This window comes from Vigna unguiculata, chromosome 1 (assembly GCF_004118075.2).
Source record: "Vigna unguiculata cultivar IT97K-499-35 chromosome 1, ASM411807v1, whole genome shotgun sequence".
Taxonomy (NCBI): domain Eukaryota; kingdom Viridiplantae; phylum Streptophyta; class Magnoliopsida; order Fabales; family Fabaceae; genus Vigna; species Vigna unguiculata.
Window position 1 is genome coordinate 36,006,520 of NC_040279.1, and position 26,370 is coordinate 36,032,889.

Genomic DNA, 26,370 nt, shown 5'->3' on the forward strand with positions numbered 1-26,370 from the left:
AGGGGAGCTCATTGCTAAACATGTTGAGGCTTGTTTGAATAATTGGGAGTTGAAGCGAGTCCTTAGTGTCACTGTGGATAATGCTACAGCAAATGATGTTGGGGTCCAATACCTCAAAAGAAGGATGTTATCATGGAATTGTCTTGTCTTAAAGGGAGAATATGTTCATATGCGTTGTTGTGCACATATATTAAGTTTGATTGTGAAGGATGGGTTAAAAGAGATAAAGGATTCAATTTCAAAAATTCGAAGTGCAGTTAAATATGTGAAATCTTCTCCAGCTAGATTTGCTAGATTCAAGGCTTGTGTTGAACAAGAGGGAATTTCTTATAAAGGTCTTGTTTGCCTTGATGTTGAAACCAGATGGAATTCAACTTATCTAATGTTAGAGGCAAGCTTGAAGTACAAAGATGCATTTGTCTTGCTAGATATGCAAGATAAGAAATTTGGTGCTGAAATGGCCAAAAGTAGTGGTGTGCCATTAGAAGAGGATTGGGAATATGCGAGGTCTGTTCTACCATTCTTAAAGATGTTTTATGACTCTACCATGCGCATTTCTGGTTCTTCTTATGTCACTAGTCATATGTATATGAAGGAGGTGTTTGGAATTGGTAAAAAGATTCGACAATATTCTGAGAGTAGTGATGTGAGCATAAGATCGATGGCAATGAGGATGAAGGGTAAGTATGACAAATATTGGGGAAATCCCAATGGAATTAATATACTATTATTGATTGCTGTTGTGCTTGACCCTAGGAGTAAGTTGGATTTTGTTAATTACTTCATTGACTATATATTTGAATCTAGCATGGCCAGTGGATTGAAATCAAAATTATTGTCATCTTTAAAAGCACTTTATGATCAATATCAAGGGATTGAGGAGGGTTCTCAAAGTAGCCAACAAGAATCCCAACTAGATGATGAAGATGATGATCCTCATGGCATGAGTTTCTACCTAAGAGCTACAGGACGTAGATTTGATTATATATCAGAGCTTGATAAATATTTGAGAGAGGATCCTGAACCTTATACAAATCAGTTGAGCTTGATGTTTTACATTGGTGGAAGGTCAACTCAACTAGATTTCCTATCCTTGCAAACATGGCTCGAGAGGTGTTAGCCATTCCTATCTCTACCGTAGCATCAGAGTGTGCATTCAGTACAGGAGGAAGGGTGGTTAGTCCTTATCGTGTTGCCTAACGCCTAAAATAGTGGAAGTACTTGTTTGCACACAAGATTGGTTAAGAGGAACACCTTTCTCTATACTTTTTGATGAGGATCCTAAAGAGCTTGATGAATTTGAGCAAGGTGAGTTTATATGAAAACTTTATATATTTTTTGGTTGATACTTTATATGAAAGCCTAAAATATATATTTTTTTTGTAGATATAACTTCTCAAGACGAAGTGGGACCTTCAAGTGCAATTAATTTAGATGATTGAAGATGTATTAAGATGTATTAACATTTTGATGTTGTTTATGGGAGAACCTACTGAAGAACCTATGTATTAAGATGTATAAATATTTTGATTTTGGTGTATTGAAGTATGAGGCTTATTTCAAGTATTATTTCCTAAGCACTTTCAAATTATAAACTTTATATTATTATTGCGTATTACAATCATATATAATTAGTGCAATTCGGTTCAAAATAATGTAATTCAGTTCAAAAACAGTGCAATTCAGTTCAAAAATAATGCAATTCAGTTTAAAATCAATGCAATTCGGTTCAAAAATAGTACAATTCGGTTCAAAAATAGTGAAGTTTATTCAAAATCAGTGCAATTCGATTCAAAAACGGTTCAAAAATAGTGTAGTTAAGTTAAAAATTAGTGCAGTTCAATTCAAGAATAGTGCAGTTCAGTAAAAAATTGTGCAGTTCAGTTAAAAAATAGTGCAGTTCAGTTCTGATATAGTGCAGTTCATAAAACAGTTCAGTACAGTTCATATTATAGTGCAGTGCAGTTCAGTACAGTGTAGTTCAGTCCAGTTTATTTTTCAAAAAACAGTTCAGTTCAGTTCGTCTGAACTGTTTTTCAGTTCAGTGCAGTTCATACGAACTGTTTTTTAGTTCAGTGCAGTTTGTGGTAGTTCAGTACAGTGCAGTTATTTTTGCCCAGCCCTACATAATATATTAACATCATTCTTCACCAATAAGATGTGAAGCCACTTTAAGACTATGAGTATATAGATCTTTATTTTTATATAATATTTTACTTTCTCATTTTTAATTAATATGAGACTTAGACTCACACTTAAATTTTTAATAAGTTGGATCTTCGTATAGGTCCTTCCAGGACTATCATACCATTTAGTTAGACTTTTTTACTGTGGTATTTCTTCATGCACCTCATAAAGCGAAGAATTCTCATTCCACCTTTAATTAAAATATATAACCTTGTATCGCACGAGAAACTTGAACCAATAGAGAGAAAGAAGAAATGACCAAGGGTATAAAAAAAATACATATTCCATATTCAGTATTCTGAGAGACATTTTTTTCAAATTCGGAAATATTCTTCAGAATATCCAATCTAAAAAATATTAAAAGAAAATGTAAAAATTTTATTATAATTTTAATTAGGGGTAGTTTAGGGATTACAAAATATATAGGGGTGCAAGGAAAAAAAATGTAAGAAGAGAAATCCTCTTTCCTAACCCAGTCTTTTCGAAAAGGCCGTAATTACCAACGTTTGGAGCAAACAAAGACTACAATCTCGGGCTTTATTATTCTCAATTTTTCTAACATTTTATCATCTGAAAAAATACTTCCACATTATATATTATGGTAACCTTCCGAAATATTTTTTTTTTGGAATTTATAAAATAATATTTCCAGAATAAAATTTTTAGAATCAAATTTCAAAAACAGAATTATCGGAACAAAATTTCCAAACTACATAAAATATATTTTGGAAAATAAAATTTTTAAAATAAACTTTCCGGAATTTTTATAATATTTTTCGAAATGAATTTTCTCAAATACTTAACGTAAAATATATTTTTAAAAGAGCTTTCTAAAATATGAAAATACGTTACAAAAAACTTTTCTAAACGAGTTTATTTTCGCTTTTTTTTTCTTCTTGCTCTACAGCATTCTCCCCATCTTCTTCTTTCTGTGCAGGAGCCGTGATGATGAAAGGGGAGTGATGGGAGTGAAGGTGTTTCAGTCTTTTCCTCTTATTATGGGAGTGCAGGTACAAATTGGTGGCGTGCAGGAAGCAATTAATTACCCTTGATTTTAAGAAGATGCTCTTTATTTATTTGTCAAACATTTGCCTGGATTTTAAGGGTTTAGTTTGTTGCATTAATATATTATATATGTAACTTTTGGATATTCGGCAATAAATATAAATATATAGGGAGAAGGAGAGAAAAGTTGTTGCAAGCACGATTTTTCACCAGTGTAAAATGATAACTTCTGATGCAGAATAAATGAATTACGATTGATAAATTTCAATAGAATTTGTTGTTTACGAGACAAACTACCCAAAAAAGTTATTCTGACAAAATTAGCAGCAAAAATATATACGGATGAAAGGAAACTTAGATTTCTTCCTATTACCCTAAAAAAAACCACAGAATTATGAGTATAACACCCAAGCATGAGGCACTGTATTTTTCACATATAAAGCTGGCAAACAACGGGGTTTCCTCCATTGTCCAACGCGCCGTTGCCGGTGTGGTTCTGAAAGACGACCTTCAAGCCGTCACAAATTGCCAGTACAAACGACATTCTGGTGGTAAACGTTTCAGACTTGAACTCCACCATGGAAGCAATCCTCATAACGACCGTAACGGAGCCACTGGTTTGATCCTTGGCCATCTCAACCATGTCCGACGTCGGAAACGGAAACCCCATCGACGACATCTTGGCGTCGATTCGCTTGACCTCTTTCTTGTCCAACCCGAAATCGGGTACGTAACTCATGGCTAAAATGACGTTTTTGTGCAACAGATCGACCTTGAAGCCGGATAAGAAACCGTTAAGCTTGTCGTTGACGTTCTGAATGGAGAAGCTGGTGTTCCAATCGGCGGTTAGCGCTGTAGAGGCGTTGAAGTTGGCGACGGAGAGGGAATTGACGGTGTAAGCGGGTAGTTTGGGGTGCATCATTAGCGCCATGACAAGGGTGGCAAGGAAAAGGCCTCCGAATATTACACAGCAAAAGATTAGGAAGCCACGAAGTAAGGCTTTGTTTCCACCAGCGTTGTGATGGGTGGGTGGATCGCTGAAGTATGGGCCTGCGGGGTAATGGTATACTTGAGATTGAGAATGTGGAGGGTAGTCATTAGGGTATGGGTCGTATCCTGGAGGGTAACCTTGCAGAGCCATGGGTGGTGGCTGGTATCCCATTGATGGTGAGTAATACATCATGTTGGGTGGTGCTTCCATGGGTGGTGATGCTGGACGATCACCGTGAGAAGATGACTCGTAGGAGAATGCTCTGCTTGGATGATGTCCTCTACCATCATGGGATGAATCCATCATTTTGTTTTCTCCGATTCTCCCTCTCTTAATCGTGATTTTGAGAGGGAGAACCAAAGGAACAACAAGCTACGGCTGTTTCTCTTTTATAGATAAAACAAACAAGATATATTTAGATTCAAAAGAAAAACCTTAAAAATTATGTGAGGTGCTTGTTTCTTTTATTGGTTAATAACCTACATTCCAATTTCATAAAAATCACTTTATGTTAGAGATTATTTATCTGGAAAAAAAATTACTTTAATATTTTTTTATACTCATTTAACAATTTTTTTTTTGTTTTCTCTCATAATAAAATATGTCAGTAAGTTTGTCAACCTACGACTATTACTTCCAAACACAATTATCGTGATAGAGGAATAACTATAATAATACTTTGGTTTGATTTGATTTGAAACTAGGAATAACAACCTTTAATTTTAATATTATTTATTTAACAAATTTATATGTATAAATAAGATATATTTGAGATTATTATTATATTTTACTGTTATTACAATTGAGAATTAGTTGTTTAGAGAAAGTAATGTTATAACATAATTTTCCCTTGTCTACATTTTTTTTAAGTGTCTCAGTTACGAAAAGAAAATAAAATGAAAACTGTGGTAGTTAGTGTCTCTATCTATAAGAGATGAATATCTACAATTATATTGTTTGAGTTAAATACCATTTTAATTTTTTCGTATCATGTTTAGTTTTAGATAGATTTTTTTTTACCTCTTGTTCATGAAAAATTGCCAATTTCTAATTATAATTTTCATAATGAGGAATAAAAAAAACAAATTATTTTATTGAGAGTAGCTATATATCAAACGTGACATATTTTTAATACAGAAACTTAAAAGAAAAAATTAAATAATCAAACATATCTATATATAGGCAAATTAAAAAAAAAAAAAAAACTCATCGGTAAAAAAAAGTTGTTGCATGTATTGTAAATTAAATTAGTGCTTTCGGTTGAAAGAAATGAAAAAAAAACAAAAAACAAAAAACAAAAGAGAGTTTTTTTAGTTGAAAATTATATTGAAGAAATATAATAGAGTTATATTTCTTCAATATTTTCAATCGTAAGGATACATTAATTCAAATCTTATGTACTGTATTAACTAAAATACTTTTAAGATCTTATTATTTTACATTAAATTTATTTTAATATAGTATTTATTTTTTGGATTGTGCGTCCAATTTAGACAATTTAACAAAATGAGCTATATCTAAAATAAGTACAATTTAATTTTTTATAACTAGCCCAATCTGTTAAGTTTTGATTGAGGACTAATTAAATGAAATTTCCTCTACTTTTTGTCTTTAACATGATGTACCCTTTTTAGTTGCAGGAGAAACAAATTAAGTTCTTCCCATGCCTCGTCTCACTTAAAGACTTGAGAATTGAAGCTACTGTAGTGAGCATGACAGAGTTCAGCTCTTCATTCTTGGATGAAACTTTAGAAGACAAAGAAGGACACTAACATTGGTCGTCCATTGACCCCTTATCAAGAATTTTGTCCTTGTCAATGCCTCTAAAGTTAAGGAGGCCAAAAAAGTCAGCCCACAAATTTGCATCTTTGTTTTCAAAAACACCAAAGCCTGAAGAAACCAGTATTCCCACCACCCCTTTGTGGTTTGAGCCAAAAGAGTTTGATTCTATGTCTGGAAAGGGAATGTGTTTGCATTGAAGCACAACAGCAACACCTGTGGGTTGAATTCCTTCATGCAAAGCAGAACACACCTCATTTGCAAGTCTTTGAAGTTCTTGGAGACGTTTTGCAAACACATTGGTGACACGAGACAGTTTGCTTAAACCGAGAACATGATGAATCCTTGTTTTTTGTTTCTACGGGTGTCAATGATTACTTTCCGCTGCAACAAGACGGGTACAGACGGGGTATATGGCTTCAGTTCTTACATAATCGAGGTCAAAGACTCTGCGAAATTTTTAATTAAAAAAATATTGTTGAACCTATGGCTCCGATTTCTCTGCAATCGAGATAGAAAAGTATTTTTACGGCATCAGATAATAACCGAGGTCAAAAGGTACTCTTTTTGGCCTCACCCCAATATGCCTCGGTTCTAAAACCGAGGCAGAATGACAAAAATAACTGGGGCCAAAAGTCCTTATTACACTAGTGAGTTTTTTTCATCTTGTCACATCCTTATGTACACAATAATTTATTTCCTTTATGTGATCTTAGTCAATAATTTTTCAAATTGTTTTTAAGACACATTTGATCATTTTTTAATATTTTTATTTTTATCATTTACAATACTATTTTGATATTTTTAAAAATTATTTTTATTTTCTAACACATACGATGTAATTTTATTACTATAATTGTATAAAGAAAATTATTTACTATAACATAACAATGTAATGTAATTGTCATGATTTTTTTTATCATAGTTCAACACATATTAAAGTTTAAATGATAAAATATCTATTTTAAAATTCTATTATTATTAGTTAATCTTTATTCTTTGCGATTTTGAGTGATGTATTATAACTTTGATTAGTATATAAAAAAATATTTTATTAGAAATTAAAAATTAAAGTATACATATGTTTAAAATATTTTTTAATTTGAATATTTATTTTTTCTTATATTTTTTCAAAAATGTTTACAAATTTTATTAACTATGTATATAAATTTAATAAATATTTTGATTCTTAAGAAATTTTATTTAGTATTTTAATTTAATTTTTTTTGTTAAATATAAATATGGAAAATAGAATGAATTTTTTAATCTTAGAATGATATGGAATAGCGAGATCGTTCCCACTCTGTCCATTACCGTCAGTTAATCTCATCCATTACAATGTTTTGGCCACGCAATTTTTTTTTGAAGCAGCTATCTTCGTTTTAAAAAAAATCTTACATTTGTACATTTGGTCCCTAAAAGATATATTGTTTCACGATAATTTATTTAAGGCTAAAATATTTTTAAACTTCTTGCATCTCTAAGTTTTTATAATAATAATCCATATATTTTCTATCACATGTGATGATGACCTATATTGGAATGGAGTAAATATAAAGTAAAATAAAATTCAACAAAAACTTTATTAGAAACTAAATTTATAATATAATTAATCCTATTAGTTATAATTCTTTATATTTCCATTTAAAACTTTTTTCCACCCATCTTTTAACTGTCGAGTTATTTTCTATTTTATCAAACCACTTATAATATTATTACTATTTCTTCTTCTTTCCACCTTCGTTTTTTAGTGACTACAGAGCAAAGAAAAGAAAATAAAAAAGACAGCAAAGAAAAGTGTAAAAATGGAAGCCTGTATATATAAGTGATTTACTAGCATTTAGCCAAATGAATCAGCTAAATAAAAATTGGTACACGACCTGAAGGATTACAAAACTCTTAAGCTTCAGAGCCAACCTACGTACTTAGCTAGTAGATCAATCGCAGAAATGTTTATAAGTTTAATCAAAAGAAAGAGAATGGCTTCCAATGTATAGGGATGGTGAATCTCCGATTAGGGTTACCCAACCTTCCCGAATTCTTACCAGCCAGAAACTGAACCTTTAAGTCTTCACAATGAGGACTCATCAGTACATCTGCGACCCATGTTTCTCCATAGTAAATCGCCTCCACCTTCACTTGCATTCCGAAGCTCAATGACCCATCTTTCATCTTATCTTTTCCCATCTCCTCCACCAACCATTTCTCCACCAAGGGTTCACTCGTGAACTTCAAATGCAGCTTCACATACTCCCCCTTCTCCAAGTAAAACGGGTAAGAAGACGCCACAGAAATCGCATCTTCTGGGTTCCGTTTATAGAATATGGTGAAGTGAATGTCCCGGAAGTAGATGCTCGACACGTTCGCGTTTGTCACCGTAAACTTCGCATCCCACGTGGCAGAGACCCCTCCGCTGCCTGTGGTGAAGTTCGAAAGGTACATCGAATTCAGAACGAAAATCGGGGCAACAGGGTTTTCATTCGGCGTCCACAAGCGCTTGTATAATGGCAGAAATACTAGCATCATCAACAACATGAGGCCCAGGCAATCTTGAATCAGTTCGCAGGCGCGTGAGCTGATGCTGAATATTTCTTCCGTGTAATAATTCTGCGGCATGGCTGAACCTGACGTTGTGCCGCTGGATTGCACGGAAACTGATACCGGTTGGTGTTCGTGGATTACACGATCAGTTTCTGATTGGGGAACAGGGGAAAATCTATAAACATGGCCTCGCTCGTTTTGAGGTTGTACGTTAGTGGCTGTCGAGGAGGCCATCATGGGTATAGCTTCGGATCTACAAATGAAGATGGGCGAGTTACGCAGAGAAAGGAATGGGTGGGGAGAAGAGAAGGGTCAGAGGATTATATGATATTGCATATTCTGGAAATGGCGTAAACGAACCCTAAATTCGTTGGCCATCTTTTGCACGGGAAAGAGGGTGTTCGATTTCCTACACCTAATTAATGTCTTTAGTTTTCTCCATTGATATATATATAATGTTTCTGGAGTTGCTAACAGGAAGAAATTAACGTGAGAAAAAGAAACACTAAAACTTTTACTATTTATGAAATCTATTGTTAGAAAAGTATAGTGGGTAAAAGGAGTCAATAACTTATTTATAGTATGTTTAATATCAAGCAGTTAAAGTGGGAGAAGAAAGAAAAGATTGGAAATAAAATAATAATTGAAACGGGAGAAATGAAAAGAAACATTAAAGAAAAAATGGATCCACCCTCGAAATAAGGTCGACATACAAAGAAAAAGGAAGAAAAATATTTTTTTTCTCATGTTTAGTAGATTATTATTGGAAAGTGATGCAATGGCATTTACCAAAAGTAACGATTAGTGAATGTAAAAGGCCAAAGAAAAGTTTAGCAGCAAACGAAATGTTCAGAACAAAATTCTCTTTCTGACTTAGAAAGTTACTACTCCACTTAGTTCTCTTATGAGCTACTTCTTCATGCGTAGTGGACTTCTTCATGGTGTTGTCAAGTTGTTTTACAAGATATATCCAACTTATTTTGATGGTTGTGTTGTGTATATGTGAAAATAGATGTTGATTATCTTTCAAAAATTATGTTTACCGATAAGTGGAAGAAAATAAACCTAAATAAAAAACAAATAATTCTATTTTTAGTACAAAAAATTATTTATTTAACAATTAGACTTACAATAATTGTTTTCTTCTATAATAATAATAGCTATTTTTTAGTTAATTTTCTGTTTAGTAAATAATTATGAAGATAACAAAACTTTATTTTTTAAAATTTAATACAGTAAATATATTTATTTTTATACTTTTGATAAAAAACAACAAAATTATTAATATGTTTATCTAATTAAATCCATTTAGTCAAGCTAAGCACTTGTAGTTAGTTTAGGTCAATATCTAATAAAATCAGTTTTTCAATTTTCATTTTTATCTATTTTACTCATTCCTCCATTCACTTTTAAATAATAGGTTTAAACTCTCACTTGATTTTTGTTTTTTACAAAAATTTCAATTATGTCATCAGATTTTAATCGGTCTCAATTTAAAATGACCAAATTATAAAATGAAAATTTGATGACTTAAATAAGATTTTAAAAAAATATGATCAATGGAGGGTTTAAATCTGAATATTGTGACCCTTTGAATTGCAATTTTGTTAGGTTCTCGTATTTATTATCATCCCAATTTATTTTGAAGAGTTTGAATTATGCGTAGAGATTTATAGATAGATAAAATTATTACTAACACGATTAGATAAGGTCAGAACTCCTAGCTACTAATTTTAGTTGATGCAATCTTATTTTAGTTTTAGTGGAAGTCCTTTTTTATGTATTTTTATCGATTAATGACCATATATTATATATTCTTAACTATGCTTATTTACTAAGTTAAATGAATTTTCGTCAACTTTTCAAATTGTGTGATGGTGCGAATAGAATCACATGGAATTAGTCAAAGAATTAATACATTAGAATGTGTTTTTTACAGACCCCCATTGAACAACACCTACACATTCTTTAGGGTTGTGGTCAACGATTGATGTTGTTGTGTTACCCCCGCTACAACATTTACCACCAAATTAGTGCATTTAGGATACATCATAAAAGTTTTGACCCACCCATCGTCCAACCAAACCTCTCCTACAATAATCATGTGTAAACTAAATCTCGTATTTCCTCTTTCAATATCTTTACCAATAGCCTGAACCACCGTGTCATCCACAATGGGTTGGTCCGCTTCCCACCCAGTCGTACTCCACTTCAAATGCAACGTTTTTGTCGTCTCATTTTCCAACAACAAAACTGCATTCGGTAACATAATGGGAGTGATCACAGCCAACGTTTCATTTTCCTCGTAACTTATTTTCGCTTGCAGGGTTAGGATGTTGATGTTGGAGTAGTTCATGACGTTGCATATGGTTACGGTCGCGTCCCATGTGGATGACACCTCGGCCTCGGAAACTTCGAGATGAGGAACGTGAAACGAGTCGAGGAAGAACTTGGGCGGGATGGGATCAAAGGTTGGTTGGTATAATTGCTTTTGCCTATGGTGAAGGGTAAGTCCGACGAACAATATTGCAAGCAGGGTCAAGCGTAGCAAAATCACGAGACCATCCCAATCGAATTGTTCTTCTTCGCATGACTCCATCATTATGTGATGATCATTGATCTCAAGATGGTGTTCCTGAATTTCTTGAGGGAGAGGAGAGAATTGGATCCTTGATTCAACTGGAGGTGTTGAAACGGACATGATTAGGGTTTGCAGAAATTCAGATTTGGGTCGGTGAAAAGAAGGGAGGAATGTCGTTGTTGATGATGATGATGATATTTGACTTGATATATATATTAGGGTTTGTTGAAAGGAACAGGAGATGTTAAATCATAATGAGTTAAAGTTGACGATATTACAACTAAAATATTTCCTAAAAGGGTTAATTTTGGTGAGCATTTGGTAACTGTTTGTTTTGCTGCCTGTGGTGATTTGTTTTAGGTGTATATGACAGACATCATCGTAATATGAAAAGCATAATTAGTTAATGGTCAACTTTTTATTTTCCATGTTTTACTAATTGTTTTGGAAATTGTTCGGTGGCTTATATATTTTGTTAATCTTTTGGATATTGAATTTGATCTGTACTAATTGATTTTAAGTTTAAGACAATTCTTTGGGACCTTAAAAGGAAAAGACTATTTATTAGGCATTTCGTGTCAAAAAGAGTGTTTTTAAAAGATATGTCTAAAAGCTTATCTGACATAAATATTCCAACATATTGAAAATATATTACTATTTGTTGAAATAAAAACAATATTCAAAAAATAAGGTACAAAAAATTTCGAAAATCTAATTATTTAATAATTTACTGGTTAATTTCGTTTGTTCATTCTAAATTAATCTATTATCAATTTTAGAATAATAAATTCCTAAATCTCTAATACCAATAAGATATAAATGAATATTTAAAAATACGTTTACACTGAAATGAAGATAAAAGTGAACATAATTAAAATGTCTGCATAGAATCTTACAAACTTGACTATTTTAAACCTTCTCGTACCCTACGATTCTTCCCCAACGAAAACGTTGTTTTTTTAATTTTTACTAAAAAAATTAATATAATTATTATTATAGTTACATAAATAATTTATTTACAAAATTATATTTATATGTTATAGTTAGAAATGTTAATAGTAAGAGATCGAATACCAATGTTTATCCGCGATCTAATTCGCAATAAAAAAAATTATTCATTATCTTCTTGTTTACCTATTTGTTTATTTATCGATATTTCTTTACAAAATATCCACATGTATTTTACAAAATATCCATGTATATACGTAGATACATACAAATATTTAAAAAATAAGAATAATTTTTAAAGTTTTAAAATAAAATTACAAAAAATATATATTAAATTTAATTAGTAAGATGATACTTATTTATTCGAAAGTCAATTTCATACTTGTTTGTAAAAAATGTCAATTATGTCCCACTACAGTGAAGATTCTGGAATGCCACAATACAAGCCGGAGTGGCGGACATATTAATGAAGTTACTGATACAATTACTAAACAGTGAATCTAACTAAAAGATAACCAAATACGAAATTAAAACTAAGAACAGACCTAGTATCTAATCCTAGCTAACTAAAACAGAGAAGAAATGCAGAAGTAACGGCAAACCAGTAAAAGCAAACTAAAACGGCAGAGAAAGCTCCCCGCCAACTTGAATTTACATTATATGTGGTGTGGGGGAGAATTATTCACATGTTAATAGAGAATTAAAATTGGTTCTTGGAAAAAGCAAAAAAATCAAATGAAAATGTTCAAACTAAATGATAATTACAAAGAATGAATCTGAAACATCCCCACACTGATCTATCACTACTCTTGACTTGCTTTTTGGTTGACCACTGTTTGAGAAGGAATCGCACTTGACTTCTGTTGAACCAGTTCATTCACGGCAGTAGCAAGTTGTCCAATTTGAGTTTTTAAATCTTGAATCGTAGCTTCTATTGTTGGATCAACTTTGGCTTGCTGTGGTAGAGTAAAACCTGATTGTCCAAACTGCTGGAACTGTCCAGGATTGGATCCTACATTCTGCTTGAACTGTTGAGCCTGTTGATTGATCTTTTGCATTTGATTATAGGGCTGCTAGACAAACAACTGTGTTTGCAGATGTGGTGGTGGCACATATCTCATTTAGGTATATGTCTCCCTCCAGAACTATACTGCTGCTGCTGTCCTTGATTCTGGTTCTCCCAGGCCTGTTGGGGCTGCTTAAAAGCATTATTCTGCTGGCCCTGATAAACTCCAGCCACCAATTCTGTTCCAATATTAGAGACTTCTTGCAGATGAGGGCTCTCGAGAAGTAAATGGTAAAATCAACTCACAATGACAAAGCCTTGAACCAACAAAAAAAAATGAGATAAGAGACTCATAGCTTATATGAGCTAAAAAAGGTTACACTTTACAAGAATAATAGCTTACGTTTGTACCTATTGACAGTCAAGAGAGTGAATTACTAATAAACTGTTTTGTTGGCTTTAATAGGCCAAGAATGACCTAGTGCCAGTATAACTAGTTGCTAATGCCTTTCCAGCAGAGGTAGGCTGGGAGAATGCTAACTGGGAACGTCCAAGCTCAAGACCGGGACAAAAACTCTTCCTGCAACCAATTCAAATCAGGAAGTTCAAATCACTAGGCCAGGAAATGGTTGAAGAATAATTAAATGTACGTTTAGATGAGTGTTTAAAAAAATAATTTGGAGATAAATTGATGTGTTTTAATGTCTTTATTCTAAAAGTCAATTTGATACAAGACTTCGATATATCCCTTTTAATCCAACACAGAACTAGTTATCACTTCTTGTCAAATTAGAAAATAACTAGGCATCTATATATTTTCTAAAATCACATTGAAATGATACAAAATCAATTATCATACTTCCTTTTTGTAAAATCAAACACATTTTCCCAACCACTTAGCACTCGTTCCATGCAGTTAGCATTAGGACTTAAAAGAGAAATAATATTCGTTAGAGGTCTTGCATTACCTATGAACTTATTGAATTTATATAAAATATTTGAAGATTCCATAATGAAACTAATGATGAATTGGGGTGCACATGCCAGAGGGTCAATTGAATCCAAATTTAATTGAAGTTACCTCACTGCATCTAGCAATTGGGTTGCAATGCCTTTTCTTCTGTTGGAGGGAGTAATCCAAATGGCCCTAACGCCACAAGCAGCAGCAGTTGGTTCGCTGTCACAGAAGATTGCCCCTTCCATCTTTTCAGAATCACTCACATTAACAACTTTTCTTTGGGTCTCCCTTTGAAAAATAACATTCCCAAACTGAAGAGTTGTAGAACGCGTCGTCACTCCCCTTTTCTTCGCGCTATGAACAGGTCCAGCATCAGAGCAAGACACAACTTTGAATGCCTTTTCAATTGGTTCTGCAACGAGACATCCAGCAACCCTGTTAAGATAAACAAACAGATACACTTTACAGCGCTCATGAAGTATCCACCCACTTCCAATCTCAATTTCCATCATCCTCACCACCTCTTCAACTTTCTTCCTGTGAGAAAACGGGTCGAGCTCCGAGAACAAAACGACCCGACCCGAGTCCAAACCGGGTAGAGAAATAACATTTTCTTTGGTCCAACCCTGCAGAATAAGGAAATAAGATAAAATCGGGGATAATAATCGGCAAAAGAAGAGGGTGTAGGCGGAGAGCTAACTCTGAATTGGATTCCCTGCGTGTATGATTTGTGAAATTCGTTGTGGGATTTCTCGTCTTGTGGATCGCCGGGAGTGAACTTCACGCCGCACGTAGAACACGCGCGTAAGAGGAAATCGGATTGGCCAAAATCAAGGTGAAACTGTGCGTAGCTTCTCTTCTTGTTTTTTACAAGCGTTGCTGGTTTCGGATCCGAAGTACCAGCATTAGGGTTTGGGCGCCTTCGGGTGTAGGTGTTGATGATGTGGTGTTGCTGATTCTCCCAGACTGACAAATCATCGTCATAGTTGGGAGAAGAAGAAGCTGGGCTGGATGTGAAGAAAGCGGTGATCTTGGACTGCATTTCTGATTCTTTCTTCCTCCTGTGGCAGCGTTATTGATGATTTTATTTCATTTGCCGCCAAAACTTTTCGTTCTGTTTTTAAATTTCCCCGCGTTGTTTCTTTTCAATGTCCAAACCCAATTATTTCATACATATAGCTAGGTAATGATTTCATGAATTCAGATTTAGGTACAAATTAAAGACACAAGTTATTATATAGTTTTATTAAATGGTTATAATAGACTTAAATAATACATTCATTGATATTATTAATTTTGTTTATCTTTTATAGGTGTTATTCTAAAAATAATATAAATATTAATTGACTGTGTAGAATTATTTTATATTTATATTGTGAATATGAAAAAAAATTGCTATAGTATTTATTTTTAGGACATTGGTGTTTTGATATTATATTTTTTTTATTATCTTATTACATTATTTTTTGTTACTATTCATTTTTTTTCTAAAAATATAAAAATTAATTTTTATTAAAAATATTTTACTTTTACAAAAATTGCCAAATGATGTCAAATAAATTTTTCTCTTATTTTTAATATAGTAAACCTATAACAATATTCATATATTATATACCAAGTAAATTAAATATTCATTTAAATCTGCATTTTAGTCTTAAAAATTTGATGTAGATTTAATTGGAATGCAGATTTTATGAAAATTAAGAGACACATATTATAATATGAAATATTATAGATATTTAAAATTTTAACAAATTGAAAAGATATAAGAAATATATATATATATATATATATATATTTATTTATATATATATATATATATATATTTATATATATATATATATAATAGATATTATAGATATCTCACAAAAATAACTTTTAATTTCATCCATATAATCTTTCTATATATAACAAAATATAAGATAAAATAACATATAAGTAATTAATTTGCACGAAGTTGAATATTAGATATTGTTATCGATCATGGTGTTAATACAAGTTGAAAATTTTCTCTTATTTTTCATCAATTAAATTAAATTAAGAGTGTGTTTTTTATGCTTTATTATATTTTATCCTTTATCCAAGACTTCTCATTTTGCAAATGCGAATTTATGGAAAAAGTTAAGTGCGTATATAATATACAAACCGTTGATAAGAAATTACGAAAGCAAGTGGTTGATGGGCCTTGTGTTTGATGTGTTTATATGTCGTTACTGGTGAAGGAAGGCCCAATCCGTGTTGTACGAAAGTACTACCTAAGACGAAACTCACTTTCTTTGTGGGCGTGCCAAATGCAAATGCAAATGCAACAAACGCAGCAGCAGGCCACGACGGCACCCATCTCAACCTCCACTCCTCCTCCCTCCTCCGGTGGCTCCGCTTCCGAGGCACCGCCGAAGCAGGTAGCTCAAGCAATGGACAAGCTAGGACAGGCCGAACGAATCATCGCCGACATCCGAATCGGCGCCGACCGCCTCCTCGAAGCGCTATTCGTCGCGGCAGCGCAGCCTCACCAAGGCAACAAGCCTCTCCAAATGTTCCTCAAGGAAGACGCCTGCATGCGTCAGTATCTTCAAGACCTTCGATCGCTTGGTAATCGTGCTGTTGCATTCGTGCCCCTTTGTTTTTTTTTTGTTCCCGCGGATTAGGGTTTTGGTTTGCACTCTGCAACGTCGTTTTTATGATTAGTTCTGCGTGGTTTTTCGGTTTTGTAGGTAAGGAGTTGGAAGAGTCTGGTGTTCTCAGTGAATCACTTCGATCGAGGAAAGACTTTTGGGGCTTGCATATGCCACTTGTTTGTCCAGATGGTGCTGTGGTTGCTTATGCGTGGAAACGACAGCTTGCGGGTCAAGCTGGCGCTTCTGCCGTCGACAGGACTAGGTTTGTTTTTGTTAAATTTATTCTTCAGTTCTGTATGCCATTTCAATTTCCGTGTTTGGATAACGAAATAGGATGGAAAACAATGGATTCAAATTCAAACGTGTTTTGTTTATTTGGTGGTGATGTGTTGAATATATGGAAGACAGCTTAGCGAATGATGGTATCTGGTATTCTGTGACCAGTGATTTTTTCTTTTTGATGATTACGCGTGCATGCATAAGTTGATATCTTAATCTTCCAGTTTTACTATTCGATCCGGAATACGTATTGATATGACCCTATGCTACGTGCTAACCGCCTCAGTCTAAGTTGTGTAGAAATGGTGACAGTTAATGTTAGTAAGTTAGTTTGTTTATCGTAGACAGTTAGACACAGAGAAAGACTATTAACGACTGTACTGTTTTTGCTGACGTCTCAGTTCACTTTCGTCAAGTTTGCCTCCAAATTTTTCTGGTCTCAAATTGACTTTAATTTTGCAGTTATCCTTGCAAACAATATTTTGCACGACATTTAGCTGCTCCACTTTGTTGAATACAATTGTCAAAGAAGTACTTGGCCCCTCTCTTTATGTTTTGTTTATGGTATATAATGATCTTGGTTGCTGACTTGTCATTCTCGATGCTGCTGATTTGTGTTACTTTAATGATACCAGGTTAGCTCTCAAAGCCTTCACTGATCAGAAAAGGCGTTTTTTCCCACATCTTGATGATGGACTTGAGGCCAGTGACTCGGCTTCAAAGAAATGTTGTGGGTCTGAAGAAATTACAGTGGATCCCAAGGAAGAAATTAGGTTTTTAAGGACGCTACCTGATGTTCTGAAGTCTGTAGAGAAGGATGTGCCAAGTCTGAAAATTTTAACTTTTGAACGATTGGACTGGTTAAAAAGAGCTTCCGCACTTAGCTCATCGGCAAATGAGAGTTCTCTGGAACATAACTATCACGGTTCTAATAAGTTAAGGCTAGGATCAGTTGGAACCGTTGCCGAAGAGAAGGTTGCGGTGATAGAAATGTTATTCCCATCTATCTTCAGAGCTGTTATATCCTTGCATCCTGCAGGTTCCATGGATCCTGACGCTGTAGCTTTCTTTTCTCCACATGAGGTATACCTTCCAGTGTTTCTGTCACATGAGAAATGTTAGGAACTCTTCTTCGAATACTCTATTGTTGCTGAAGTTTATGGCGAATTACAAATTTTGATGGGTTGCACTTCTCATTTAATGACTTACTTGATTTAGACGTCGAACCTTCCATAATGTGACTTTTTATGATTCTCAGCCAAGGAAGAAAAGACCGTGGTATATCAGTGTTAGCTTTGTTGAGACAGATTTTTTTTCCGTACTTCTGTATTTAGTTTAGGAGGAATTCTTACCTCCTCGGTGTTTTGCACTTATTTATTTGCTCCAATATGACTTATTTTTATTTTAAAAAAGGCTTATTTGTTATTTCATAATCAATTTGCTTGATTTTACATCTGAATATTCCAGTTTTAACTGTGTACTACTTAACAGAGTGGAAGCTACGTGCATGCAAGGGGTTTTTCAGTTCATCATGTGTTTAGACATATTACGGTAACAGTCTATGTTGCTTGTCATTTGATTCTTTTAGTTACTCTTTGATGTCTTTTTTATTATAGCTTATAGTTGTCTTGCATTGCAGGAGTATGCTGCGACTGCTCTGCAGTACTTTCTCGGGAACCAGACTGAAACCAGTTTATATTGTCTTTTGGTACTGTAATTATCTTTTTCTAGATACTTCGTTTTTTTATGAGGTATTAGTTATTAATATATTTGAGGTTTTCTTAGCTTTCTTCCTTTTGTGTTGTAGCACTGGATTTCCAGCTACCAGACTCTGTTTTCAAAACCATGCAGGTTCAATTTAATGTTTCCATAACCTTAGATTTTCTTGTCTTTTAGGAAATGTAATGATCTCAATTTGTTGGTGGTGCAGCAAATGTTCACGGCTACTTGCAATGGATAAAAAATCAACTCTACTGTTACCTCCCGTCCATCGACCTTATTGGCAGTTTTCCTTTTCAAAAATTTTAAGCATATCCTCAAAAGACCAGAATTCTGATACTAAGACTTATCATATCGGCTGCCTTTCTGAGGAAATATAACTGGATCTACCTATGATTCAGATAAACTAAGTGCTCAATTCTATATGGATCTACCAGGAGCTAGAGTTTCCATCTCATTGTTGTGTGCATGAATTGGAAGATATGAGTTGGTAAAGGGTTTTCTTTACAACTGGTCTATATATTTCATCTCTTGGATTGCATCTTCTGGAAATTATCGAGTATAGCTTCTTATGTAAGCCTCGTAAAAGTGGTCGGATCTATTGATTCTCGTAAGATATATCTCAGATCACGTTTTATGAGATTTGTTCTTTGGACACCTGGAAGTTCTCACTGATCATGGCTTCAAGCAAAAGGTACAAGATAATTATGATCTGTGTTTGCTACATGAAAGTGCCAGGAGTTTTAGTATATTATGCCGATACACAACCACCTTCTCCTTCCAAATATAATGGAAAATTGCTGGGCAACTGAGAATCTGTGGTTGAGCCACCTGTACATGGTTCTATGAATGTAAGTGTTGTGAGAGAGGATGATGTACCCATAGCAAAACAGTTTATTGGCTGGACAGAGCTAAAATTATCGAATTGACAAGTCTTGTTATTGCAGGAACCGAATCGGTCCTAAGTATTAATTTATTGATCAAAAGGAAAATAAGAAGCCATATCTTATTTCTAATTATGCTGTCTTTGTTTTGTAGGTCTGCATCTTTTTTAATTTTAAATTAAACTGAAGTTTTATGTCTCGTGTGATAGACATGTGATTTGTTAAGGAAAATAAACAATTAAGGGCTTATCACAATTGTTATTTTACGGGAATAGTTTGTTTTAGAAAAGATTGGCATTCACTGTGAAATAAGGCTCCCATCATGACCTAAATCTTATCTTTTTCATGCACGACGAAAGAGATAACGCTTAGTCAAGGAGGTGAAATCTTCTTATCATTTCATTCTATCTAATTAATTTCCAAAGGGAGCACTCAAGATCACTCAGGATGATTTGTGCAATGAAGAAAGGTACCCTTTTCTTTTTTCTATCTAACGTATGTGAGAATCATCAATTTTAAAATCTTATTTGAGTTCTTTGTATCATATGATTGTTAGTAAAACACCAGTAACACTCAGTTTATAGTTTAGACGTATCACATTCACATCATGTAAAATCATTATGGTTTTCTAACTCAAACTTCTAAGTCATAATGGATTACAGGTGACATGAAAATCTTGAAAAAAATTCTTGAGATTGGGGTTCAGTTGTTTGTTTGCACATACTTTAAAAGACCGTACTTATGTTAATTTAATCTAGTGGAGCTTCACTTGTGGGTGCTGGAGATATTTCAATTCTTAGAATTTGAAAACCTCCTCGTGTTGATGTCCAATCAACCAGTGGTTGATTTTGATACATCCATTTTCCTTAAGGTTGATGGCTGTGGCTATAATAGTGAAAATGATTCGGAACAAGGTTGAAATTGGGAGAAGTTTAGTTGTTTATTGTAGGGAATGGATAAGGAATTTAGTGGTTATTATGAAGTTAAGAAGTTTACATATAAGATTATATAAAGATTAACTTACTTATCTCTAATTTTATTACGAATAATTAGCCATTATTCTAATAAAAAAAATAAGAGTAGAGCATGTGATAGTGATATTCAAGATTAAATATAATCCATGAACAGAGATCAGTGATCCTTCTAATAGTTCTTATATGTGGTTATAATCGCTATGAATTCTTCATAAACTTTTATATTGATAGATTTGCGTAAGAGTCAAAAGTCAAAAGCCCTTACCGTGATCCGTGAGAAACAGAGGCACTTTGAAAAGAATAAAAAACAATAATCTGATAAGGACTCGTTATCAACAAATGATTAAAAACTTAGGAGTGTTTAATTTTAGTGGCAACGAACAATCAAATAAATAAATGCAGAAAACAACAAGAAAAATTAAAAAAAAAAAAAAAAAAAACTCGAGAGTGGCATGACACGACTACAACTTTGTCACTGATGGATTGAATCGATGGGAACCAATAATTGCATGTAATGGCGTGTAATCCTCACATGGGCCAGTTGTCGGCAGGAGTAGCTTCGTGCGTGGCAAAAGGTTGGTCATTCAACTGACATCTCAATTTGAGTTTGAGATGCCATTTGGCTCACTCATTGAAAAGAACCAACACCCTCTGCGCCCACATCCCTAGACACTTATGTGTGTGCCAACTGCATGGCAGATAATTATTTCATGCTTCCCCCTTCACCACTTGCCATGTCAGACAACAACGTAGTTGCAAAGGACCCAACTCCACTAACATCTAAATTGGACTCCACCATAACTCCCAGAACACCATGTGTCTATCACGTACTCACCCCATAACTAATTTATAGCCTTTTTAAGTGGAATTTCAAGTCTCCAACCCCCAAGATAAGTATTGGAAGAAAAGACATGGCACATGGCACATGGCTTCGTGTCTTTCGCTCCTTCCAAAGTTGCCACCAAAGCCGATTTGAAAGCTTCGAGATTGTTAAGAAAAAAAACAAAGGAAAGGGATTTGTGTGGAAGATATTTTCCGGTGGATTTCTGCGCATTTACTGCTAGTTCAACAAAACAATTAACAGTTTTAGGGGCTACTTTCCAAATCAATTATACTACGCCACACTCTGATCCAAAATTAATGCGTGTTACAGACTAGTCACCAACGCATGCCACCTTTCATCAGAGTGCGAACTACCCAACATTGGTTATATTAGTTCGAGTCACGTGCCTCTTATGCAGTTCCAAGCATTTCTGAATGAAGTTACATCCCCGAACTTCAGTTTTGGTCACTACCTGCTCTCAATTTCATCATAAAATTTTTCACACGATATGCAACATCATGCTGTACCTCCAATTGCCTGGACTTTTGATTGAGTAGTCGTTATCAAAATATTGAAAACGAATATGATGCATCTTTAAAGAAACACGAACGCAACATGGATCAATAAAATGTGCGTGGAAAATCACCTCCTCCAGTTTTTAATTATTGTTTAGGGATGCAAGAGCAGCAAAATCAATAAAAGGTCAACAACTGATAGTAAATGCATTATGAGTTATTACAAAGAAACAAAAAAATCATAGAAGGCAAAAACCCATCACCATTAGAGTTTAATGCACCAAAAGTAGAAGGAAATACAAGTAACAAAAGACAGTAGCATGGCGAATATGTCACTCTCCGTGTCTTCCGCAATAACTAAGAGAATATTCAAAATCTACATCAATATGTGCACAATGAATACCTTATCCACTGAACTCCATCCAACCCTTTCAGAAGTGAATTCATGCATGAAATTTACCAGTCATGTCTCGGGTGAGGATAAAGAGATTCTCCAATAACACCATCGATTTGATCACAGTACTTTCCACTATTCATCTCTACAAGAATAAAGGAGGAGCACCAGGCAAAATATCTTCCCACAAATCCCCGCCTAACATTAATACTTTTATAATGTCAATGCATTTGGGTTTGCGTTGCATCAATTCACCACGGCACAGCTTAAAAGGTCGCATCAAAAGTCTCAACCAACATAAGGTTGACAAAAGATCACTCAAACATAAATAAATGAACTAAACCATTGACGATTGATTGCGGCTCAATATCTACAACCATTAACACTTAAATGTCATAGTGGAAAATACAAAGCATACACACGACATTTTAAGACAGACATTTTAAGATAGACAGAAAGAAAGGAGCATGCTATCTACAACTATTTGGAAAAACAAAAAGGAAAGAGGGTAGAACAAACAATTTGTTTCAACGGCCATCAGCTGAAGTAAAAGAATCTGCAAATCCAGTAGGCCTTGCGGGGATACTGCTCTTACTGTCTTCTAGGTCCATATAACTCATGTCTTTTCCTTCTGCCTCTTGCCATCCCTTCACCATCTGGTTAAGGGGAAGGCTATAATCGATCCCAGAATACTCCTCAGTGTCATCATCAAAGGGTTTCCATTTTTCAACAAGCGGTGCCAGCACATTTACGGCATGACCCATCTCTGGCCGTTGGCTTGGTTCTCTGGCAGTGCAGTGCCCTGCTAACTCGGCAATGATGGAGATGCTCTCAAATGTTTCTTCCTTAACATCAAGGGCTTTGTCAATAGCAGCCATTAGCTTCTTCTTATCTGATTTTATATGCCAGAACCATGCTGCTAAGTACTGGCTCTCCTCAGGTCTGTCCTCGTCAAGTGCCATTAATCCAGTCAATAGCTCCATTAACACAACCCCGAAACTGAAAACATCTGCTTTAGTAGTGATTTTTCCTGTCACTGAAATATATTTGAACATTCAAATCAGGATTAGTATAAAATCTGAACATACCAAATAAAGTTGAAGTTTGTGTTACAAGACATATAATGCTAATCGATTTATTAAATTTTGTAATGTTAATTAGTTATTCCCGTAGAATCTGACACTCTATTACAAGCTGACAAGAACTAAAATAGATGACATCAACGATTAAACCTTCTTCAACTAGTAAACAAAATACCTGCATATTCTGGCGCCAAATATCCGAAAGTCCCAGCAAGCCTGGTAACTACAGATTTTTCACCTTCAGGAGCAAGTTTTACCAAACCAAAATCTGAGACCTTTGCTCTGAAATCATCGGCAAGCAAGATATTTGACGGCTTAAGATCTCTGTGAATGAAGCTCTGGTGAGCCAGCGTATGAAGATACTCCATCCCTCTGGCAACGTCCAATGCAATATTGAGCCTCCTCTTCCAAGAGAGTGGCTCCAGTTCAAAGCTTTTCCAATGGAAAAGATGCTTACTTAGAGCCCCTTGTGGCATATATTCATACACTAGAATCCTTTCATTACCTTCTATAGAATAACCCAAAAGAGACACCAGATGCCGGTGCCGGACTTTTGATAGAACCGCAATCTCGGCCTGGAATTCATCCAATGCCTTGCTACTGATCACACCAGCTTCCATTCGTTTCACTGCAATTTTAGTTCCATCATCCAACTCTCCCTTGTAAACAACTCCAAATCCACCACGGCCAAGCTCATTCTCGGGCGCAAAATTCTTGGTCACGTTCCTGAGAACTTGGACTGATATTCTAAGATTTCCAGCGTCAATGACGTGAGACTCCCCAATTCCACTACTATTCCTACTCCCAGAACCACTCCCTGTCAAATTGGAAATGCTTCCATTTGTATTGTTAGCAACAGCAATCTTCACAACACTGTCCGAATCCGATGGATCCCTAGGGTGAATTACCAGTGAGGTTGGAGCTTGGAAGCCATCCTTCCTCCTCTTGAAACAATATGCATAGAGTGGAATGAGCAGAAAAGCCGCAGCTGCCACACCCGCGATCGGAGCAACGATGGAAACCAACCCTTTCCGTTTAGATTTCTTAGTTTCACGAGAATCACTCGAACTGGAATTGGACTGACCCGATGCAGGGTCGACATTCCCAGATCCAGATGACGGGTTCTTGCTCCCTGATGAAGGATTCTCCGCACCACCATTGAAGAGAGGATTCCCGGTAAGAATAGGTTTCAATCCAGTCTTAAACAAAGGCAATGGAGGAGAAATGTTATTCCCACTCAGATCCAACAATGTCAAAGATGTCAAACTACTCCAATTACCAGGCACCGCACCACTAATATCATTCCCACCCAACCTAATCTCAACAAGAGAACCCAAGTTCGCAACAGAAGGGCTTAAACTCCCGCTAAGATTCATATTAGGCAAATTAATCATATTCACCTTTCCATCAACATTACACTTTATGCCCAACCACTGACCCCCACAAGGATCATTCCCACTCCACGAGTCAACCAAATTCTCAGGATAATTCAACCCCCCAAGAAACCCCAACAGCGCCATCACCTCAAACGCGCAAGGAACCCCTGACTTGTTCACACAAAAATCGTTATTATTATAAGACACTTGAGCCGCTTTAAAATTCGGAATCGGACCCATAAAATGATTGTTGTTCAAGTCCAGCTTGTCCAGCTTCAAATCACCCAAACCTTGAGGAACCAACCCAACGAGGTTGTTCCCATTAAGGTTAAGTTCCCGTAGGGAGCTCATATCCCCAATGTTATCGGGAATCGTTCCAGTGAATGAGTTCCCATGAAGCCACAAACTCGTGAGCGAAACCATGGAGGCCACAACGTCAATTCTTCCAGTGAGACGCTCCCCCTGCTGGTTATTCAGCCACAGAACCTGCAACGCAGAGCCGTTTAGACTCAGGGGAATCTCGCCGGTCAAGTTGTTACTGGAGAGCTTCAAAAACGACAGCGAGTTCATTTTTCCGAGAAACTCCGGTAATGGGCCGGTGAGGTTGCAGCCCATACAGGAGAGATTGGTCAACTGCGTTGAACCCTGGAGCGTTTGCGGTAAGTGCCAGCCGCCGGAGCTGGCGTTAAGGTTATTATTATCCAAGGCGAGCACTTCCAAACTCTGGAGCCCATCGAAGAAATCTGAAGGTATGGAGTCGAAGTTGTTGTTGTCAAGATACAGGTATTTGAGATTTGACAGGCCGCGGAAGGAGGGCAATGGGCCGTTGAGCCTGTTGTTCTGGAGGCCCACGTTGAAGAGATTCGTGAGCTGGTTCAGGTTCTGCGGAAGAGGACCGCTCAGGTTCAACCCCTTCGCCTGAATCTGGTTCACGCGGTTCTTATTGTCGCAGAAAATGTACTTCCAACCACACGGGTCATCGCCGCTGTCCGGCCACGGCAACAGTTCCGGGTTGTCCAACCCGTTTCGGAATTGGCGCAGTATTTCGACGTCGTGCGGGTCGGCAGAGGCGAGGGAAAAGAGGAGGGTGAAGAGGAGAGTAAGCGAAGAGCGGAACATGGCGGCGCGTGAATGTTGGGTTCATCTGAGAGAGTGGAAGTAGGGTAGTGAATGGCGGGATTTGAAGCGGCGCATGTTGAATCCGGGTAGCAAAAGAAGCAGTGGAAAAGCGAAGATGAGTGAAAAAGTGAGAATTTAGGTTGGGTGTTGCTTTTGAGAATTTCGCAATTCCCGTTACGACGGTCTCACAGATAGCCTCGTTTCAGTCACATCCTCATTTTTTCAAAGGACGAAATGGTTTGACGGGCCCCACACAGTCGCACAGACACCTTCACTCCCCAAGAGGTAGAAGAAAACCCCCCAACCCCCATTCTGCTATTTTATTTTAATCTTAATCATCATCTAAATTTAGTAATATTCTTTTAATATTCATTTTATACCAGAAATCATAAAAAAAATATTTTATAAATTTAAATTAATTTGAGCATTGCTTATAATTTCATAGACTAAAGTAAATATGTCTTTATTCTCTCCTTTTTGTGAATATCCTTCCGTCTTTTGTATCTTCTTCAACTATTTAGTTTTTTGTTACATTCTAAATCCATCTTTAACATTTAAGTTTTACTTTTCCATAATAAAAAGTGAAAGTTT

General features: G+C 35.4%; 4 protein-coding genes across 6 annotated transcripts; 1 reads left to right on the forward strand and 3 right to left on the reverse strand.

The window, feature by feature from the left end:
* Positions 1-3,449: 3,449 nt before the first annotated feature.
* LOC114165277 lies at positions 3,450-4,525 on the reverse strand. Its single transcript, XM_028049934.1, has one exon. It carries the CDS (start codon positions 4,487-4,489, stop codon positions 3,623-3,625), a length of 867 nt encoding a protein of 288 aa, XP_027905735.1. The 5' UTR covers positions 4,490-4,525; the 3' UTR covers positions 3,450-3,622.
* Positions 4,526-12,713: 8,188 nt separating this feature from the next.
* On the reverse strand, positions 12,714-15,143 carry LOC114180352 (protein CHROMOSOME TRANSMISSION FIDELITY 7-like). Of its 2 annotated transcripts, none has more exons than XR_003603682.1 (4): positions 14,697-15,143; positions 14,120-14,622; positions 13,442-13,618; positions 12,714-13,355 (listed from the first exon to the last, which is right to left on the reverse strand). XR_003603682.1 is itself a non-coding variant. In XM_028066658.1 (4 exons), exons 1-3 carry the CDS (start codon positions 15,036-15,038, stop codon positions 13,498-13,500), a joined length of 966 nt encoding a protein of 321 aa, XP_027922459.1. In that variant the 5' UTR covers positions 15,039-15,141; the 3' UTR covers positions 12,714-13,355; positions 13,450-13,497. The 2 variants fall into 2 exon arrangements, 1 of the variants encoding a protein (XP_027922459.1); XM_028066658.1 differs by having other exon boundaries at positions 13,450-13,618; positions 14,697-15,141.
* Positions 15,144-16,185: 1,042 nt separating this feature from the next.
* LOC114191942 (mediator of RNA polymerase II transcription subunit 27-like) lies at positions 16,186-19,628 on the forward strand. 2 transcript variants are annotated; one of them, XM_028081405.1, is made up of 7 exons: positions 16,186-16,588; positions 16,711-16,876; positions 17,529-17,976; positions 18,385-18,444; positions 18,533-18,601; positions 18,701-18,744; positions 18,824-19,628. In XM_028081405.1, the coding sequence occupies exons 1-7, from the start codon at positions 16,201-16,203 to the stop codon at positions 18,990-18,992; spliced, it is 1,344 nt and encodes a 447-aa protein (XP_027937206.1). In that variant the 5' UTR covers positions 16,186-16,200; the 3' UTR covers positions 18,993-19,628. The 2 variants fall into 2 exon arrangements, with proteins under 2 accessions (XP_027937206.1, XP_027937215.1); XM_028081414.1 differs by having other exon boundaries at positions 18,701-18,739; positions 18,819-19,628.
* A 2,895-nt stretch (positions 19,629-22,523) lies between these two features.
* LOC114193872 (receptor protein kinase TMK1-like) lies at positions 22,524-26,077 on the reverse strand. Its single transcript, XM_028083842.1, has 2 exons — positions 23,460-26,077; positions 22,524-23,238 (listed from the first exon to the last, which is right to left on the reverse strand). The coding sequence occupies exons 1-2, from the start codon at positions 25,777-25,779 to the stop codon at positions 22,730-22,732; spliced, it is 2,829 nt and encodes a 942-aa protein (XP_027939643.1). The 5' UTR covers positions 25,780-26,077; the 3' UTR covers positions 22,524-22,729.
* Positions 26,078-26,370: the final 293 nt, after the last annotated feature.